Raw genomic sequence first — 19,635 nt, 5'->3', positions numbered from 1 at the left:
TCATTTCTGGGTCTTCCTCCATCTCCTCGATAATTATGAATTGTTCATGAAAAAGTGGGTCCAGCTGTTCTTTCCCTTCCTCACTTGCCTCATTTGTAGAATCCTCAACCTCCTGCACCGTAACTTTATCATTTTCAAAAATCCCAACCTCATCTTTTTTCTCCTTCCTCACCCATCGTCTGCCATCCTTAGTACCCTTCAGGTTAGTTATCCCATCTTGGTTGTTCAGCCATCTACATTTTTTGATGTTATGCCCTTGCACCTGACAGTGTCGACAATACGCCGGTAGAGTTTCATATATCACTATTTGTAATCTACTTCCAGGTTGATGAGGCATTCCAATCCAAACAGATTCAATCGGGTCTTTTGCAGCATTCATCTCAATACAAACACGCGCACCATCTGTACGAGTTACACAACGGGTGCAGTTATCCCGACGAACATATTTTCCAAGCGGCATAGTTATATTTTGAAGAAATGACTCATGATAGTAGTTCGGTGGAAGTTCTGGCAGCAATATCCAAACGGGAACCATCGGAGATTCTTTTTCTTCAGAATAGTCAGGGGACCAATGAAAAGCACGGTAAGGAATACCATTAACCTCACAGGTTTCCCTAGAAAAAGCCTTCTTGAAATCCACTTCGTTTGAAAACCTAATAAAAACAGATCTAGGTTTAGGCATAGCCGAAACCACAGGCTGAGAATCCAAGCCCCATCTACTCCGAATGAAGAAACATCAAGGGAGGGACGCTGGCGTAAAAACTTTAAAACCAAGGAGAACATAAAAGGAGATGCAGAGAGAGCAATCTCCTCCTTCGTGAAACTGACATACACTTCACCGTCTAGAGTTTTGGGGGGACGCAGGGGGACCACAACCTCAGGGAGAGGCTCTGGCGATTGCGCCACCATATCGGCAAAGGACCTACGACCATTTGTTGCCGAGGGGTCCAGAAGCCCCCCATCAGCGGGCAGCATGCTCGAACCCCAGCTCCCTATGGAAGAGAGGAAAAATCGCCCAAAACAGAGCAATGATAAAATCGCATGAGCGGTTCTCGCACTCGTTCGCTGCCTCCATCTCCTACAGGAACAATCAGGTCCGGCGCTTTCTTCCCTTTGGCTTCGGTTCACATCAAGGTTTGGTAGCTCATCTGTCGAGGTTTTCTTATTATTTCAAATTTTCATCGACAGCTTTTTATCTGATTCATGATTCAAACGGAGCATTTTTTGTTGAAAGTTAATTTTATTTTATTTATATGCAGCATATCATCGCATTTTATTTATACTTAGTTTTTCTTTATTTCACATCTGATTGAAATACACCGAGTCTCAAGAGATAGAGATTTCGGAAGTGAAGAATGCAGATTCTTCGCAATGCATGCGAGTCGCAATTAACATCCAGCCTTTGATTACGTCTGAGCTCCTACTCGGCTGTACGGATTGCATTTCGGTCGTTCCCAACGAACTTCAGGTACCTAAATTTTCATTTTAGTTAGTTCTATGTTTTGAAGGGTTAACATTGTATAGACTGTAAATTTTTACTGTATATCCTCTTTACGAAAGAAATGCGGGTCATTATTATCCAAAAAAAAAAATACATTGTATGGACTATAAACTTTCGGTTTCAATTTTCGGGTGGATGAAATGTGTATAATTGAATCTTTTTTTCTATAATTACAAGTTTTGTACAGTTAATTTAAGTGTAATTATACACTTACATTTCTCTTACTACTACTTTATTATCCACCTATTTTTTTTTCCTTTTTATATTTGAATCTGGACTAAAAATCCGAAACATGACTTTTTTGTATAATCTTAAAGAAAATAAACTTAATCAACCAACATAATCATGTAATTTAATTAATAAAAATTAATATTCTTTTGCTCTTTGGGTAAATTTTTATAAAATTGAATTTATTTTTAATTAAATTCCATGATTAAGTTGGCTGATTGAATTTATTTATTTTTAGATTATGCAAGAAGGTCATGTTTTTGGATTTTTAATCCATATTCAAATAGCAAAAGATAAAAAAAAATAGCTAGGTATTAAACTAATAATAAATAAGATGTAAAGATATCATTACCCTTAATTTAGGTCCCGTTTAGATTCAAAAATTGAGATGGTTTTAGATGAGTTAAATAAAATATTGTTAGAATATTATTATTGTTTTGGAATTTGAAAAAGTTGAATTGTGTATTATATTTTGTTTGAGAATTTGGAAAAATTGTAATGGTAAGATGAGATGAGTTAAGGTGAGTTTCCAATCTAAACCAGAGCTTAATATTGAGTTACCATATAACTCATTATAACAAATCAATTTAAAAATTAACATTTTATTAGGATGTTGAAATGTTGCTTTGATTTGTAAATGTCGTTGGGTGTTCAAATAGGTGCAAATCGGGTCCCATTCATTCACCTATGATTATGTTTATGGCGGCATAGGCTCGCCTTGTTCTGCTCTCTATGATGATTGTGTTGCTCCTCTTGTTGATGCGCTATTCCATAGATACAATGCCACAGTTCTTGCATATGGCCAAGTTTAACTTCTATATATCTAGCATTTTTGGCCTTCTGTTCCTTTTGTTTGGTTAAAGAGTCGCAACACTTGTTCATTTTTCGTTACACCTCGATATACATATTGACTTTATTTTGTTTGTTATTTAAGACGGGGTCTGGGAAAACGTACACGATGGGGACTAACTATACAGGGGAAGAAAGGAATGGTGGAATTATACCTAAAGCAATGGAAAGTATATTCCGAAGGGTTGAGGCGATGAAAGATTCCACGAAATTTTTTTATCAAAGTATCATTCATTAAGGTAGCAGATGATTTTCGTCAGTTTATTAAAATGACTTCCCCTTGGACATCAACCAACCAAAATCATCTGCTACCTCAATGAATGATACTTTGATAAAAAATTTCGTGGAATCTTTCATCGCCTCAACGCTTCGGAATATACTTTCCATTGCTTTAGGTATAATTCCACCATTACTTTCTTCCCCTGTATAGTTAGTCCCCATCGTGTACATTTTCCCAGATCCCATCTTAAATAACAAACAAAATAATAAAGTCAATATGTATATCGAGGTGTAACGAAAAATGAATGAGTGCTGCGACTCTTTAACCAAACAAAAGGAACAAAAGGCCAAAAATGCTAGATATATAGAAGTTAAACCTGGCCATATGCAAGAATTGTGACATTGTATCCATGGAATAGCGCATCAACAAGAGGAGCAACACAATCATTATAGAGAGCAGAACAAGGCGAGCCCATGCCGCCATAAACATAATCATAGGTGAATGAATGGGACCCGATTTGCACCTATTTGAACACCCAACGACATTTACAAATCAAAGCAACATTTCAACATTCTAATAAAATGTTAATTTTTAAACTGATGAGTTATAATGAGCTATTTGGTAACTCAATATTAAGCCCTGATTTAGATTGGAAATTCACTTCAACTCATCTTATCATTATAATTTTTCCAAATTCTCATACAAAATATAATAAACAATTCAACGTTTTCAAATTCCCAAAACAATAATAATATTCTAACAATATTTTATATAACTCATCTAAAACCATCTCAATTCATCTTTGAATCCAAACGGGACCTAAATTAAGGGTAACGATATCCTTACATCTCATTTATTATTACTTTAATACTTAGCTATTTTTTTTTTATCTTTTGCTATTTGAATATGGATTAAAAATCCAAAAACATGATCTTCTTGCATAATCTAAAAGAAAATAAATTCAATCAACCAACTTAATCATGGAATTTAATTAAAAATAAATTCAATTTTATAAAAATTGACCCAAAGAGCAAAAGAATGTTAATTTTTATCAAATAAATTACATGATTATGTTGGTTGATTAAGTTTATTTTCTTTAAGATTATACAAGAAAGTCATGTTTCGGATTTTTAGTCCAGATTCAAATATAAAAAGGAAAAAAAAAAGGTGGATAATAAAGCAGTAGTAAGAGAAATGTAAGGGTATAATTACACTTAAATTAACGGTACACAACTTGTAATTATAGAAAAAAAGATTCAATTATACACATTTCATCCACCCGAAAATTGAAATCGAAAGTTTATAGTCCATATAATGTTGTTTTTTTTTTTTTTTTTTTGTTTTAATAACGGGCCGCATTTTATTCATAAAGAGGACATACAATGAAAATTTACAGTCAATACAATGTTAACCCTTCAAAACATACAACTAACTAAAATGAAAATTTAGGTACCCAAGGTTCGTTGGGAACGACGGAAATGCAATCCGTATAGCCGAGTAGGAGCTCGGACGTAATCAAAGGCTGGATGTTAACTGCGACTCGCATGCATTGCGAACAATCTGCATTCTTCACTTCCGAAATCTCCATCTCTTGAGACTCGGTGTATTTCAATCAGATGTCAAATAAAGAAAAACTAAGTATACATAGAATGCGATGATATGCTGCATATAAATAAAATAAAATTAAGTTTCAACAAAAAATGCTCCGTTTGAATCATGAATCAGATAAAAAGTTGTTGATGAAAATTTGAAATAATAAGAAAACCTCGACAGATGAGCTACCAAACCTTGATGTGAACCAAAGCCAAATGGAAGAAAGCACCGGACCCGATTGTTCCTGAGGGAGATGGAAGCAGATAACAAGTGCGAAAACCGGATGGTGGAAATTGAAGAAAGGGATTTCAAATGGATCTGCGAATTTGAAAGTGGGTGATTGGCATTGAATTGAAGTGTGAAAGGAAAGTTTGGGAGGAAAAAAATTGTATGTATATTGAAGTAAAAATTTAGGCGTGTAAAAACACGGGCAAACCGAACCGGAATTGTTCGTGTGTTCTTTGTCGGCTAATTCTTGCGAATTGGCCACATATCCTGGGGCTGAATGTGTTGGTGGTTGTGCTGTAGGCAATGCTAGGTTCAACTGTTTATATCTTGTCTTTAATTAAATCTACGTCTTCATGTTAGTTTAACATTTTGAGATAAATATCAATTTTACACAATAAATATTATAAGGTTTACTATATATATATATATATAATATATATATATATACAAAAACTCCCTTTATTTGATTTTTCAAAAAACTCGAATGTTCTAAGGTCCATGAAGAAGGAATGCAACCCTGTTGCTGCTACAAAAGGCTACTCTGTCAACACTGCAACAGAGGGATATGCAGCCACCATGCTACAAAAGCTGGACCAGCAGCCACTATGATAAAGCATGAGGAACCTGCAACATGCCTTTGGTGCCAGGATGATCGTGCTGCTGCTCTACCATTTATGTACATTTTGCAGATTTGATTGTATACTAGAAATAGAAACTTAGTTGTCTTTCTTCCTCTTTCCTTAATCTTTGTACCCATATGGTTTGTGCAATAAAAAAAGGGACAGTGTGTAATGCAAAACATCAATTAATGAAAAGTGTCAAACATTTTTGGCCTCAGTTGCTCTCTCGATTTCCTCTGATTTCCATTCTCATTTTCTCTTCTCTCAAGGTGCAATTCTGACAATTTTTGTTATATAAATAGAATTCTGCTACATGTCACCACATGGCACATGGCTTGTCACTTGCCTAAAAATTCAAAAATCAGTTGAGAATTAAAATTTTAACTCACTATTTTTAAGAAATAAACAATATAATAGTAAAAAAATCAAATAAAGGTGGCACAATCGTGATAGAGCTGTGCATTCAAATCTGGATCTCGCTTTTTAAAAGTGGGCGGGTATCTACAAGGATTAATCCGGTCAAAATCCGGACGGATATCCAGATTTGGGTCGAGTTTTACGAGAAAAAAAATACAAATAATGTTGAGAAAATACATGCAAGAACAAAATACAAGCCAATGGCATATATTTAATATTTTCTTCACCAAAGCTATTTTGTTGCAGTGATGCCTCCCTTTGGTTATGACTAATCCCTTTGAAAAGAACATACGCGAAATATTTTCCTTTGAAGCCAATGTGGACCTGTGAGCAGAAATTCAAATATCTTTCAATCCCCAAAATGAATAGAAAAACTAAGGAAGAAATGCAAGAAGTTTACTGCATTAAAGATGAACCATCCAAAGCTCATGCCACTTTTAGTCCTGCGAGAGAAATAAAAGAGAGACTGCATGCATACACAGTAAACCCATAGTGTCATATTTTCACTCTAATTATTATGGAAATTTTGGAATAGGAAATAGTATGCATTTATAATTTAAGCTAAGGCAGATACAAGTAGTTAAAGCCAAAACACAAGTGCTGCAGGCTAATTTTGTGACCATCACCCCCTTTCCTTGCAAATTATTCTCAACATCAATTAGACTCCATTTCCCAGCTGCCAACTTTTCTCAGCCTTCTTAAATTTCCAGTACTTTCTCTTATCTAGCAAGAATTTCTAACTTTTAAATTGAAACTCGTTTTCTTCTGGAACATTTTCTACTGTATCTTACCATATGCATCAAAGGCTTAGGTTGATCGTATTTCGTATTCGTCAGTAGTATATCCGCATAACTATGGTTTCATTCCCCACACATTGTGTGAAGACAATGAGCCATTGGATGTTTTCGTTCTAATGCAGGTACTTTTTTAGTGTTCCTATTTATGTATTCAATCGAAAATTCTCATTTCTTAGTTCTTTGAGTGTTGTAGAAACAAATCTCACTGTCATATTTTCTAGATAATTCTGATATTGTTAAATTTTCGACCTATTTCTTATTGAGTATACAAAAGAATAATTTATTGTAGAAAGTTTCAATGTTTACCTATATTCCATTTCCAGAGATCCCTGAATACAAACTGTAAATTCCTGGTTTTTTCATATATTGAGACACAAAGTGCACATTGCTCTTCATTTCTTCTTTTTTCACTTTTTCTCCAAGTGATTGCAGTAGTATACACTTCTCCCAACCTGACCTTTTTACACATTTCACTGATACCTTATACTTCACATCCTGGAACTGCACGAGAGTAAAAAGTTAGATTATATACATCGTTGATTTCATTTTTAATCTAGTTGGACAAAGACATGCATTTATGGAAACAAATGTCACATGGTCTCTTCGTTTAAGATATTACCTTGATTTATATTGGTAGGACAGGTTCACTATTTATTTGCTTCCACCTGAATTAATCTGGTTCATCTTCATGATCAGGCTCAGATTGTCATTTTTCACCATCTTCTGGTTACAAGAGTGAAGACATATTAGTCTGATGCTAGTCTTCCAAATTAGTGGCTATCTTATCGTTCAAGTGATAAATAAAACCAATGCAATGCTAGAGTTCAAGCCAGTTAATGTCCTATATAGATAGTTTTGCTCTACCCTTTTTTTTCCTGAATATCTATTCAAGAAAAATGCTTGCTGATTGAACACTAAGAATGTGTTTGTTGTGTGTGTGTGTGTGTGTGTGAGAGAGAGAGAGAGAGAGAGAGAGAGAGAGAGAGATGGTTTACAGATGTGCACTTTTTTTGCTGCAAATGATAGCTAGATTTTTTAAAAAATGTTAAAAAATCTAAAACTAGAAAATAAAAATAACATGGTTTGCATAGGTGAAGCCATTCGGAAAAAAATGTAGCATTGGAACTTGAGTTCCTTGGGACTTGAGTTCTGGTTGTTTTGTATTGTGCAAGTGGCCAAAGTTGATTCATTCTAACAGTTCTGTGGAATGGAACTTCTAGTTCTAGTGACTGCTGCTAGTTGTTGTTGAGACTTGATTTTAATATGATCAATTACTCCTATTGTCTCAATATATGAGGATCAACTTTATTGGTATCTTAGTAGGATCAATTACACAAGATCAGCAGTGACTGTGTAAGGCATTCACTGCTCAACCCTTTTTCCTAGCTAGGCCTGCAATGTTAATTTGGTTCTCAAATTATCTCCTTAGCAACAATGACTATTCACTTGGCAAGAAATGAGATGACATGTATTTTATGGATGTAGGTTCTTAACCAACAACTCATTAAGTGGGAAAGTACCTCAGTGGGTATTGGATAGCAAGAAGAACTTGTGAGTTTACTTTAAGCTGAGTATCTTCATTTCATTTGGCTGTGAAATTTGGAAAAAAACTGGTGATTTCTTGCTGCTGTTACTTTTTTTTTTTAATAGAATTTTTCTGGGTTGTGAGATTGTGAGAATCATTTGATAAATTGTGACATTTTATTCGATTTTCATTCACAGCAGTTGCCATTGCTTATCTCAGCAGCTTGATTTGGATTCAACAGATTCATTGTGGTTAGTATCAACAATTGTATAATCACTTCAATTTATCTCTCATTATTGCTAGGATAACAATTGGAACCATGTGATTCGATCTGTACTGGTTTTATTAATATTGCCAAATTGGCCTGATTAATTACTTCTGTATCATCATTGTTTATTTTCCAATTTCAGTAACCTACAGCTGAAAATATAATATAATTTGCAATTTACAGTCCATATATGGGGCAATAATATGTTATTAACTGACAAATATCTTACTTAGGATCACATTGGGGTACTCTCATTGTATCTCACTTAGAACATGTATCATAGGGCAGTTGTGATCACTTTGATATGCAACACTAATTGCATACATTACCTTCCAATGTAGATGTTGGAGGAAATGGGAGCACATGGATGTGTACATGTACTGCCAAAGGGTTCCCTAAGTTAACTTATGAAAATCTTGATTCCAACTTTGTTACAGCTTGCCAATGCACTCTAAGTATACCAACTTTGTTACATAAATAGAATTCTGCTACATGTCACCACATGGCACATGGCTTGTCACTTGCCTAAAATTTCAAAAATCAGTTGAGAATTAAAAATTAAAAATCACTAGTTTTAAGAAATAAGCAATATAATAGTTAAAAAAATCAAATAAAGGTGGCACAATCTTGATAGAGCTGTGCATTCAAATCTGGATCTCGCTTTTTAAAAGCGGGCTGGTATCGATTGAACTGGACAAAACCCGGACGGATATCCAGATTTGGGCCGAGTGTTACAAGGAAAAAAATATAAATAATGTTGAGAAAATACTTGCAAGAACAAAATACAAGCCAATGGCATATATTTAATATTTTCTTCACCAAAGATATTTTGTTGCGGTGATGCCTCCCTTTGGTTATGACTAATCCCTTTGAAAAGAACATACGCGAAAGATTTTCCTTTGAAGCCAATGTGGACCTGTGAGCAGAAATTAAAATATCTTTCAATCCTCAAAATGAATAGAAAAACTAAGGAAGAAATGCAAGAGTTTACTGCATTAAAGATGAACCATCCAAAGCTCATGCCACTTTCAGTCCTGCAAGAGAAATAAAAGAGAGACTTCAAGCATACTCAATAAACCAAGAAGAGAATTGTGGGCCATCCTCTCTGTCCTATCTGCAGCATGGAGGAAGAAGACAGTCCATGCTATTTGGAGATGTGAGTCTGCTAGAGACGTGTGGAGTCAGTGCTCAAAAAGTTATAGAAATGCTATCTCCCATATATGTCTATGTTGCAGCGATTTGAAGCCTTATTAAAGTCTATGGATAACCAAATCATTCAAGAGTTTGCTGTTGTGGCCAGAAAGATATGATGGAGAAGGAACAACTTCATTTTTAAGGAAGTTTTTGCTCATCCTAATGCTCTTGTAAAGGAGTCAAGAGGCATTCTTGACTTGCTTAATGAGGAGGACTCCAGTCAGAGTCTCAAAGCCAGTAATGTTTGCACCTCTTCTGAGGTTTGGCAGGCACCTCCCTCAAGCTAGTTCAGGCTGAATTGGGACAGTCTAGTAGATAAGGTTCGAGGTGTCATTGGAGTGGGAGTGGTAGTAAGGGACAGAGCAGGCCAGGTCATTGCTACTATGAGGACCAAGAAAAATCTATTCCCTAATCCATTGCTTGCAGAGGCTTATGGAGCCCTTAAAATAGTGCAATTTGGTCTGGAGCTGGTCTAACACAGGTGATTATTGAAGGGGATTCATTACAAGTCGTCAATGCTCCCAAAAGGAACAATGAAGGCTGAAATAGTGCTAGTATGCATGTATGTGAAGCAAAACAGTTACTTAAAAACTTTGTTAAGTGGGAGGTTTCTCATGTTAGGAGAAATGACAATTATATGGCTCACTTGTTAGCAAAAGATGCTATTTCCACCTATGATCACGTTGTAATTCTGGAGGATTTTCCTTCTTGTATCTCTTTGGTTGAATAGAATGGAAACAAGTTACTTCCTTCAAAAAAAAAAAAGAAAACCTTGAGCAATGCATGTCACCCTTGGGTTCTAATATATTATGGAAAATGCTACTTTGACACCTAAATTTGATACTTCATTTTGACACCTCCTTCATTTTAATTTTTTTTACTTCATGGTTAAGGAAGTAACTATTAACGTATTGATATTTTTTTTTATATTTTTTAAAAATGTTTTAAAATGATAAAAAAATATATGAATAAAAAAATTAAAAAATAAAAAGGCTAATTTCACCTAGCGGTCACATGGAGCGGTGCAGCAGAGTAGCACCGCCCATATATTATATATAGATTACAAGGGTACCGGCCGCACCCTCTTCTTTTTCTTTTTATTTTTTTGGTTTTTTAAATTTTATGTTTTGAAATTGTGTTTTCTAAATTAGATTTTTAACTTCATATTTTCCAATTCATTTTGACTTTTTTGAATGTCTACACTATGGGTATATCTAAAAATTATGCATCATGATAAATGATGTATCAAATAAATGAGCTAGTTGAGTTAACATGCTACTTATACGGGTTGATTAAAAAAATGACCCGATTAATAATTGCATTAATCAGTTAATGTTAAATTGTCTCAAGTCAACATAAGTTCGATCTTAACTTTTTAATTTCATGTTGTATATGTCTCAAGTTCATGAAACGTGTAAAAAATTATCAGCCTTGCATCAATGATGTTATAGGGTTGTTACACTTAGACTTGGTTTAGATAGTGAGTTGAGATGAGATGAGAAGAGATAAAATGAAAGTTGAAGTTGAATAAAATATTATTAGAAAAAGAATTACTAAAAAAATAGAGTATTTCATAGTAGTTCGAATCTTACTTAAATGCCAACGAAAAATGCCAATTAATACGTACGTAGAACAATTAACCTTTGCAACTTATGGACTGGCTTGAGATTGAGGTACAAAATTATTGTCTTGGGTGCACAAATAGTTCTTGGTTTATACTCCTTTATCTTCTGATTCTCTATTTCTGGGTTGTCAACCTATCACTTTGCTCATTTCTCAATAAAAGCCCTCCATTAGATTTTTCTTATGTCACCTAGTGAACGAAACTCTCTTGCATAGGCCTGCAACTTGACCAAACTGCACAGTGTCTGAGCCCGATCCCACCCGACCCACAGGGTTGTGTATGTAATACCCCGTATTTTAGTATATTTTTTTTAGTATAGGATTATTTTTTTAATTAATTTAAATATTATTTTTCTTATTTTAAAATTTATCGAATTTCTTGTTAGATTTATTTTATAATTTTTAAGTTGTAAAATTTACTTTGACGTGTTTTCTTGATATTTATTATTGTTTAATTTTAAATTACTCTTTGCTTTAATGAATAATTTTATTGTTGAACTTTAATTATTATTAATTTATTTTTATTTTTTACTTTTTTTCCCCCCCACGCACGTCACTACCCATGCACGTCTTTCTCTTTTCAATCTTTAGGGATTTCTTATCATCCTTATAAAGATACACTTTCATCTTATACCTTGGAGAATTGCCCTATGCCGTCACTGCAACCAGTCCTTCCACCGTAAACGGCCATCACCTAGGCTCAAAGCCTTATTGTGCGCCACCACCTCCTTCACGGTCTCAGCTGCTGCCACCAGCATCCACCCAATCAACAACAAACCGAGCACACCTCCTCCTTTCCACAACCCAGCTGTGGAGGGTGAACCCTTGCAGAAACCATAAGTCAAGTCACCGTGTGATAGCCGCACCGCCCAGCTCGTTGGCAAACTGTGAACCCCACGTAGCCCCGCCGCTGCCTTTACGTTACGACCCCCTTAGCGCCGTCCCTGCACCACCACCGTTGCACCCCTTCTCAGCCACCATGGTACAACTCCCACTGCCTAGCCACCCTGCCTCCTCCATGGTCAAACAAACACCGGGGAAACCTCTGTTTTGGTCCCCGAAAATAGAGCAAATTTCTTTTCTGCTTGCAGCTGTTCGACACAAACCAGCCGAGCGACGCTGCCGCCAACCTCTTCCACGTCATCGCCACCACACAGAGAGTATCGTTGGGCACTGCACTCCATCCAAGTTCATCGCTCTCCTCCCGGTAAGCTACCCCCGAACTCAACTCTCCTCTCTGTTCGCTCTCCCTCATCTCTCTCTCTCTCTCTCTCTCTCTCTCTCTCTCTCGCTCTCTCTCTCTCAATGTTATTTCACGTCGTCGACCACCCAGTACCTCCCCAATCCACTGTCGCGAGCTTCCCTCTAGTGAGCAAGGATCCGCCGCACGTCTCCCTTCCCTCACGATAAGCTTTCAAACTATGATAGTTTTCACCTGTAAAGCTAGCCTTACGTATGAAGAAGAATAATTTTGAGATTTTATTACAGTTTTGCCCCTTAGTATGATGTTTTCTGATATGTGGTTTCGTGGTTTTAGTTTAATGGGTTTATGTTTTATTGGGCTTGGTTTTTATTATACATAAAGAAAAAAAATGATTATATTGTTAATTTAAACTATTTAGTTTTCAATTGAACTCATTTTTAAGTTGGCCTTATTTTATGGGATTTTTTAAGTAGCCATAGTATTCTATTAATCTATAATACGTTGTAGGTACTTTAGTATTTAAAAACATCGGTATTCGTTTATCATAATATTTATTTGATTACTTTCTTTGGTATGGATTCGTTTAAGTGGATATTGATGATATTAGAAAGTGATGATATTTAGAGTTAAGAGAATTTTAAGTATTGAGGAATTAAAATAGGTACTTCAGGTGTAATATGAGATTTATTTGTTCACTGGAGATTTATTTAAGTTACATAAATTTTTTATAGGTGACGAGTGACAATTGTTCAGTACTGTTGTGGAAAATTTCTGAATAAGCTAAGAAGTCCAGGTAAGCGGGGTTCCTATGCTAGGTTTTATACGAATTATTGAGACTGAGGTTGACTTTCTGAAAACTTTACATATTTTCTGATGAAATGATAACTTGAGAAAAATCAACCTCGGTCGTTTATTTGCATCACTCATGAAATCTATACGAAAAAGGAAAAATATTTTTTGACATGCATTGTGTAGACATAAGCAATATTTGACATGTTTCTGAAATATGCAAGAGAGCGAATATGAAATTTTGTGCATAAATTATGTTTTGTGTTTTGATTCTGTTCTGTTTTGAAGATGTTCTGTACTCTGTTATGATGTGGCATCTGAAAAACCTTTGGCATGACTTTCTGATTCTGTTCTGACTCTGATTCTGATATGGTGATTCTGATTCTGTTTTGCTCTGATATGTGGCCCTGTCACGAGATACAATAGTGACCTCTGGCCCTGTCATGGGAGATAATAGTGACCTCTGGCCCTGTCACGGGATACAATAGTGACCTTTAGCCCTGTCACGTGAGATAATGGTGACCTCTGGCCCTGTCACTGGATACAATAGTGATCTCTGGCTCGCCATGGGATATAATAGTGGTTTTCTGTTCTGAGTGCAATTGCATTGATATTCATGGTGATTTATGTTCTGCTTGGCTTTTCGCAGAATGCACAACCCTATCACGGGGGTTAAACATGGCCTCTGTTCTGATATGATGCTCTGATATGATAAGATGAAAATGTTCAGTCTTCTAGTACCAAAGGAGTCTTTGAATATGAAAAGTTGGTTTCTAATTATGAAATGTTTAAGATATCGCTCTGATTTTCTGATAATATGTATTTTTGAGATTTGTATATTGAAAATTGAAATGTTTTGTTTTTGCATATTGAACTTTCTGAAAGGGCTCATGTTTACACGCTAGTATATGTTCTCTGCTTACTGAGTTGTTGATAACTCACCTCTTATCTCCATATATTCTTCAGATAATTTTGATGGTTCAGCTGAAGAATAAGAGTATGAAGTTTTAGCAAGGTGTGATAATCGTAGTGAAATAAGTGCTTGAGGATACAAGTTTATTGGAGAGTCTTATTTAGTAGGTTTACGATTTTCGAATTTTGAATAAATGGATTTGTATTTTTTTGGGAAAATTAGAGTATTTAAATATGTCATGGAAGTTGGATTTAGGTTACAAGAGCTAACTCTTCGGACCTCCAGGAACGGGGCGTTACAGTGTAAGCCAACTTCGTCTGACCTGACCGTACCCTCTAAAAGTCGGGTATGATCAACACATTTAAAAAAAAAAATTGTTCTTATTTTTCAAAGATGGTAGTGCCAAAATCCTACAAGAGTTCTGCTTCAACATTGATCAACACCACTTGCTTCAACATTGTTGGAGAGTTATGCTTCTTCGATATTCTAAGTAAATTTAACTTAAAAAGATAAGGTACAAAGAAAGAAATGAAGAAAAGAAATGGAGACAGGAAAAAATGTTTATTTGGTAAAGAAAATTAAGCATACTCGAACAAGAGTATCGTGCGATTTAAGCCTTTGCACAACACATTTCCTCAAGTCACGTGTTCCACTCTTGTCGTCATCATCGTCCACGCAATCCTCCACCAGCTCATACCTGCAATTCAAAAATCATCATATTCCGAATACAACATTTAAATATATATGTATTATGATCGTGAAAGGGCTTATGCCAGAGCGAAGGCTTTGAGAAAGTGGACGTCCTGGGAGACAAAATGGTGGAAAGCGTTGGAGTTTAGGTCATCGGAGGCCAAGCAAATTAGGACGAAGGGCGAGTAGAGAGCGAAGACGGAGTCGCTTGGGAACTTGATCCAGAACTGCCTCGCAATTGCTCCTTCGTCGACCACCACCTACGTTCACCCCGACCCCGACCCTGGAGAGGGGTCACAGGGCTTGAAGCCTCGACCTTGACCGGCGGTTGAACTTTCTTCTAACACTTAGGAACCATAGCACCAACCTCTGGAGGAAGAACATGTTGCTTGGGGAAAGAAATGGAGTGACGAACAAAGGAATGGAGGCAACGGGAAATGAGGAAGAGAATGTGAAGGCTAGGGTTTCATTTGCGTGACTTTACCGGTTAAAACCGGCATTTGATGGGTTCGACCCAAAAATACATTAACCCGCATTTTATCGATTGGGTTGGGTTATTCGGACGGGCCGGGCCGGGCCCGCTAGATGTCACAACATGGCTTGTCACATGCAAAAGAATGTTAAAAAACTAGAAACACTATGTTCAAAAAATCTAAAAAATAAAATAAATGTTATAGTTAAATGAAGCAAACAAGGGTGGTCACCAGTATACCTACGCAATGTCTAGATTGTCCAAATTTTGGTTTACCAAATTAGAATTTTAGCTTCATATTTTTATGTTTTGTCTTTATTTCTTTTATTTTATTTTTTTAAATGTTGACTTTCTAAAATGGCATTCAAATTTTTTGTTATGCACATTTTTTTTAACATTTAGGTTTATTTTCTATTTTTTTGCTTTCTAAATAATTTTAGACTTCTTACAATGATTTTTACTATTTAAAATTATTTCCATATATTTTAATTATTTTATAGCCACGTGACATGCTATGTGTTCACATGTGGGGTGCCATATCAGAGTTTTGTTAAAATCCCGAGACTAATATCCCACTTAACCCTAAATTCTTTCACTTATAATTATATTCTTATCAAGGGTTAAATTCAAGTTACTTGCAAACCTTTTATAATTTGAATATATATTGATATATTGTATATTTGGATGTGTGTGTATCTAAATTAGGTGTCTGAACTTTTGCAATTTGAATAAAGGTGTTACCAATTGCCCATAGAGGAGCGTTACCTTAAAAAATGTCATCCCCATTGTTGCCTCTTTACAACTTGTTATCTCAGCTAGGCTTTGAATCCTATATTCTTCTCTCTTCAACGTTTCATGTTGGACATTTGTCTCAATTCTTTTCGCAGTCAATCTTTCTTTTGGGAGACTTTAAGAACATGAAAATCTCTACCCATTTATTGAATCCACAAACTTCAATGGGACAATTGGATTTGTAAATTTAACCGCGGTAAAGAAAGAATTCCAAGTAAATCACTTCATCAACTGAGTTTACAACAAATAATTAATTGATTAAATATTCTCACAACTAGGGTTTCTCCTAATATGTGAAGAATCATGCATGTAGTGAAATTTATAGGACTATAAATTAAGAGTAGAAAACATTACCACCACGTCGTTTGCTCAAAAAAAAAAATCTACACTCCCCTGAATTTTCGAATAAGCTCTAAATCCGCATCATTGCAGTTGAAGAAGGTAGATAACACTCATAACATCCATAAAGCAATATGTATTAAGAATCTCTCAGTCGAAAGAACCCTGTAGTGTAATCTGAAAACAAAAAAATTAAAATTTTCTAAAGAAAATCAAATTCTGCTATCTATGGCCAACAACTTTTCTTTGTTGGGCAACGGTCTCCATGTGTAAGGTTCTTGATCGTTCCCTGCAACTCTACCCTGTACACAGAAAGCAACTAACAAGAAATCATTATATAATGTGTTAGTCATCATTATATAACACCAGATCATTTAGTCATCATTGCATTCACAAACCAATCCTTCAAACACAGTTTCTTTCTAAGGTGTCCTTATACGGGTATTATAAATACCTGAATTCCAGGACCATTTCCATTTTCAGCACCTGCATATAAAAGATATCTCGTCAACAAGTTATAAACACTGAAAAAAATGAACTGCATGATGCAGTATATCTCCTAATTGGAAGTTTCGCATGAGGAGGAAGCTAGCCTTTCAAAATTCTAGAAGTCGTTTCACTGCCTTGTGGGTTCTATCTATTTGTTTCAAAAATTGAGCAACCTGCAACCCAAAGCATGAGTCTAGTCTCTCAAAACTACAAATGCCATTGAGACTTGATATTCAATGTTCACTAGGATATTCAACTTTTGAGCACCATCATCAGAAGCCGATGAAATATTTGAGCACCTCATTCTCTGCTCCTGAGCTACCATTGGATCATGGTTGATCCGCATCAAGAAAGAAGGCAAGTTCGTCAGGAAGAGAAGCACAACATGACATGTAAAAAAAGAAATACAAAAGAAAACTTACAACTGCCTTGCTCTGCCTGTTATGAGCACGATCTGTGCATACTTCAGAGTGTTTATCGTTTCCTCAACATTTGTATCAGCAGGATTGACACAAGCTTCAATCATAGACAAAATAAAAATAAAAATTTTGTTTAAAATTTTGAGCAATAAAATGCAAAAATTACAAGAAAGCAAAATCTTAAATGCTTAAAGAAGCATTTCCTTAGCACACACAAATAACACATACCAATCAAGATTGTTTTGCTGCTCCTTCCAAGAGAATCCTGCAGATTCAAATTCCAATGACAAGGCATGAGGTTTTTTTTTAGAGCTTAGTGAATAATTTTCCCTCGGACATCAACCATGTGTCAATAAGTGAATGAAGCTCTAGCTCAATGCAACTTCTTCCATAAGAATGAAATGGAAAAAAAAAATGAAATTTCATTGAGTGCATGCTTTGCTTACCAACCAAAAATGTGTTATTAAAACAGGTTTTTTTTTTTTTTTTTTGAAATTTAGGTTCTTACGGAAGATTCACCACAGCTCTTAATTATTGTGTGCTCCTATGTAATGTGAAATATAATGTACTGGTCCATTTTTCACAAGATATGGATGTCCTCTAGAGGTGCCTTTTTTTTATAAGTACATCCTCCGGAACTGCTTTTATAAGTAATTAAACACCCAGATCTGTATTCTTTCTCCATTGTAATTGGTTTCTACTTAAAAATATAGATTCAACAAACAAGAAGCATCCCCAGTCATCAAACCATAAGAAAATGATGTCACACTAAGTATGAACTAGAAATAGAGCAAGCGAAGCAATCGAAGAGCCTTAGATAATCTTCTATCAACACTAACAGCAAATTGCGAGAAGTTCCCGCTAAAAAGTTAAGTGGAAAAGTAAGAAAGATTGCTCCCTTGCCTGTAACAAGCACGTTAACTTGCTATCACGATATGGAACATGGCCTCCTTCTTTCCTCTTTTTCTTATCTCCCGAAGCACTTATCACATTGCCAAGAGCCAGTAGATCCTTATTGATATGTATGCCTAAACCACATAAACCAGTAAATCAAACACAAGCTAATTGAAATGATTTAACAAATTTATTATTCCACGTCAAATTCACAACATATGGCTACCCAAAAAAGCCAACAACACCTTAAACCTAATGTAACAACATTGAAATCTCTAGACCAAGGAAAGTCTCCAATGTGGTAAACATTAGATATACCTTCTTTGAAACGCATTCCATCTGCACCTGATCTTTTTGCACGTATAAAACCAGCAAGATCGACTAAATGTAGTTTTGCATGTAAGATATCATCACCAAGGTCATCATTTTTTGCTCCAGCCAGGCAGTGAGAAATTTTGTTTTGTTCCATTGTAATTGTAAAGATAGCATGTGACTGACTGAAAAAATGGTGAAATGAATCATAAACGGACGTTAGAAACTATATAAAATCCAATAACATAAGAAAGAGCATGTTTTAAAATAAAATGAAGAAGTGAAAGCCAACAAGTGTTATTCCTTCATTCACCGTTTCTCTTATTTGTATGGGAACTCTTGCATGCGTTGTGGGCTTTGCAAAAGATGCCCCTTTAGCTTTAAAGAAGACCGATGAATATGGATCAAGCAAATCAAACACTTTGTCCTCGAATATCTATCATCAACATACCACATACAGAGAATGAACTCAAATATTGAGACAAAGAAAATTAATAAACCGACCAAAATCATCTGCTACCTCAATGAATGGATACTTTGATAAAAACTTTTGTGGAATCTTTCATCGCCTCAACCCTTCGGATTATACTTTCCATTGCTTTAGGTTTAATTCCACCATTACTTTCTTCCCCTGTATAGTTAGTCCCCATCGTGTACATTTTCCCAGACCCCGTCTTAAATAACGAACAAAATAATAAAGTCAATATGTATATCGAGGTGTAACGAAAAATGAACGAGTGCTGCGACTCTTTAACCAAACAAAAGGAACAAAAGGCCAAAAATGCTAGATATATAAAAGTTAAACCTGGCCATATGCAAGAACTGTGGCATTGTATCCATAGAATAGCGCATCAACAAGAGGAGCAACAGAATCATCATTGAGAGCAGAACAAGGCGAGCCCATGCCGCCATAAACATAATCATAGGTGAATGAATGGGACCCGATTTGCACCTATTTGAACACCCAATGACATTTACAAATCAAAGCAACATTTCAACATTCTAATAAAATGTTAATTTTTAAACCGATGCGTTATAATGAGCTATTTGGTAACTCAATATTAAGCCCTGGTTTAGATTGGAAATTCACTTCAACTTATCTCATCATTACAATTTTTTCAAATTTCCAAAACAATAACAATAACAATATTTTATATAACTCATCTAAAACCATCTCAATTCATTTTTGAATCCAAACGGACCTAAATTAAGGGTAACGATATCCTTACATCTCATTTATTATTAGTTTAATACTTAGC

The 19,635-nt window shown here is 35.4% G+C and overlaps 2 protein-coding genes and 2 long non-coding RNA genes across 5 annotated transcripts; 1 reads left to right on the top strand and 3 right to left on the bottom strand.

Annotated features, from left to right (window-relative positions):
• Positions 1–1,041: 1,041 nt before the first annotated feature.
• On the top strand, positions 1,042–2,816 carry LOC121267228 (kinesin-like protein KIN-4C). Its single transcript, XM_041171075.1, has 4 exons — positions 1,042–1,134; positions 1,334–1,468; positions 2,389–2,535; positions 2,664–2,816. The coding sequence occupies exons 1-4, from the start codon at positions 1,042–1,044 to the stop codon at positions 2,814–2,816; spliced, it is 528 nt and encodes a 175-aa protein (XP_041027009.1).
• Positions 2,817–2,873: 57 nt separating this feature from the next.
• On the bottom strand, positions 2,874–4,948 carry LOC121267694. 2 transcript variants are annotated; one of them, XR_005941065.1, is made up of 4 exons: positions 4,833–4,948; positions 4,586–4,709; positions 4,252–4,386; positions 2,874–3,321 (listed from the first exon to the last, which is right to left on the bottom strand). It is a non-coding gene; the product is annotated as an uncharacterized LOC121267694 (long non-coding RNA). The 2 variants fall into 2 exon arrangements; XR_005941064.1 differs by having other exon boundaries at positions 4,586–4,930.
• Positions 4,949–9,083: 4,135 nt separating this feature from the next.
• Positions 9,084–9,327, bottom strand: LOC121267692. Its single transcript, XR_005941063.1, has 2 exons — positions 9,238–9,327; positions 9,084–9,162 (listed from the first exon to the last, which is right to left on the bottom strand). It is a non-coding gene; the product is annotated as an uncharacterized LOC121267692 (long non-coding RNA).
• Positions 9,328–14,379: 5,052 nt separating this feature from the next.
• LOC121267226 (kinesin-like protein KIN-4C) lies at positions 14,380–19,455 on the bottom strand. The gene is made up of 11 exons (XM_041171074.1): positions 19,182–19,455; positions 18,913–19,050; positions 18,690–18,812; positions 18,383–18,602; positions 18,074–18,198; positions 17,399–17,435; positions 17,174–17,267; positions 16,717–16,786; positions 16,503–16,564; positions 14,558–14,666; positions 14,380–14,469 (listed from the first exon to the last, which is right to left on the bottom strand). Exons 1-11 carry the CDS (start codon positions 19,278–19,280, stop codon positions 14,380–14,382), a joined length of 1,167 nt encoding a protein of 388 aa, XP_041027008.1. The 5' UTR covers positions 19,281–19,455.
• Between the last annotated feature and the right edge of the window lie 180 nt (positions 19,456–19,635).

This window comes from Juglans microcarpa x Juglans regia, chromosome 5S (assembly GCF_004785595.1).
Source record: "Juglans microcarpa x Juglans regia isolate MS1-56 chromosome 5S, Jm3101_v1.0, whole genome shotgun sequence".
Taxonomy (NCBI): Eukaryota; Viridiplantae; Streptophyta; class Magnoliopsida; order Fagales; family Juglandaceae; genus Juglans; species Juglans microcarpa x Juglans regia.
This window is presented reverse-complemented; position numbering and strand designations above follow the sequence as displayed.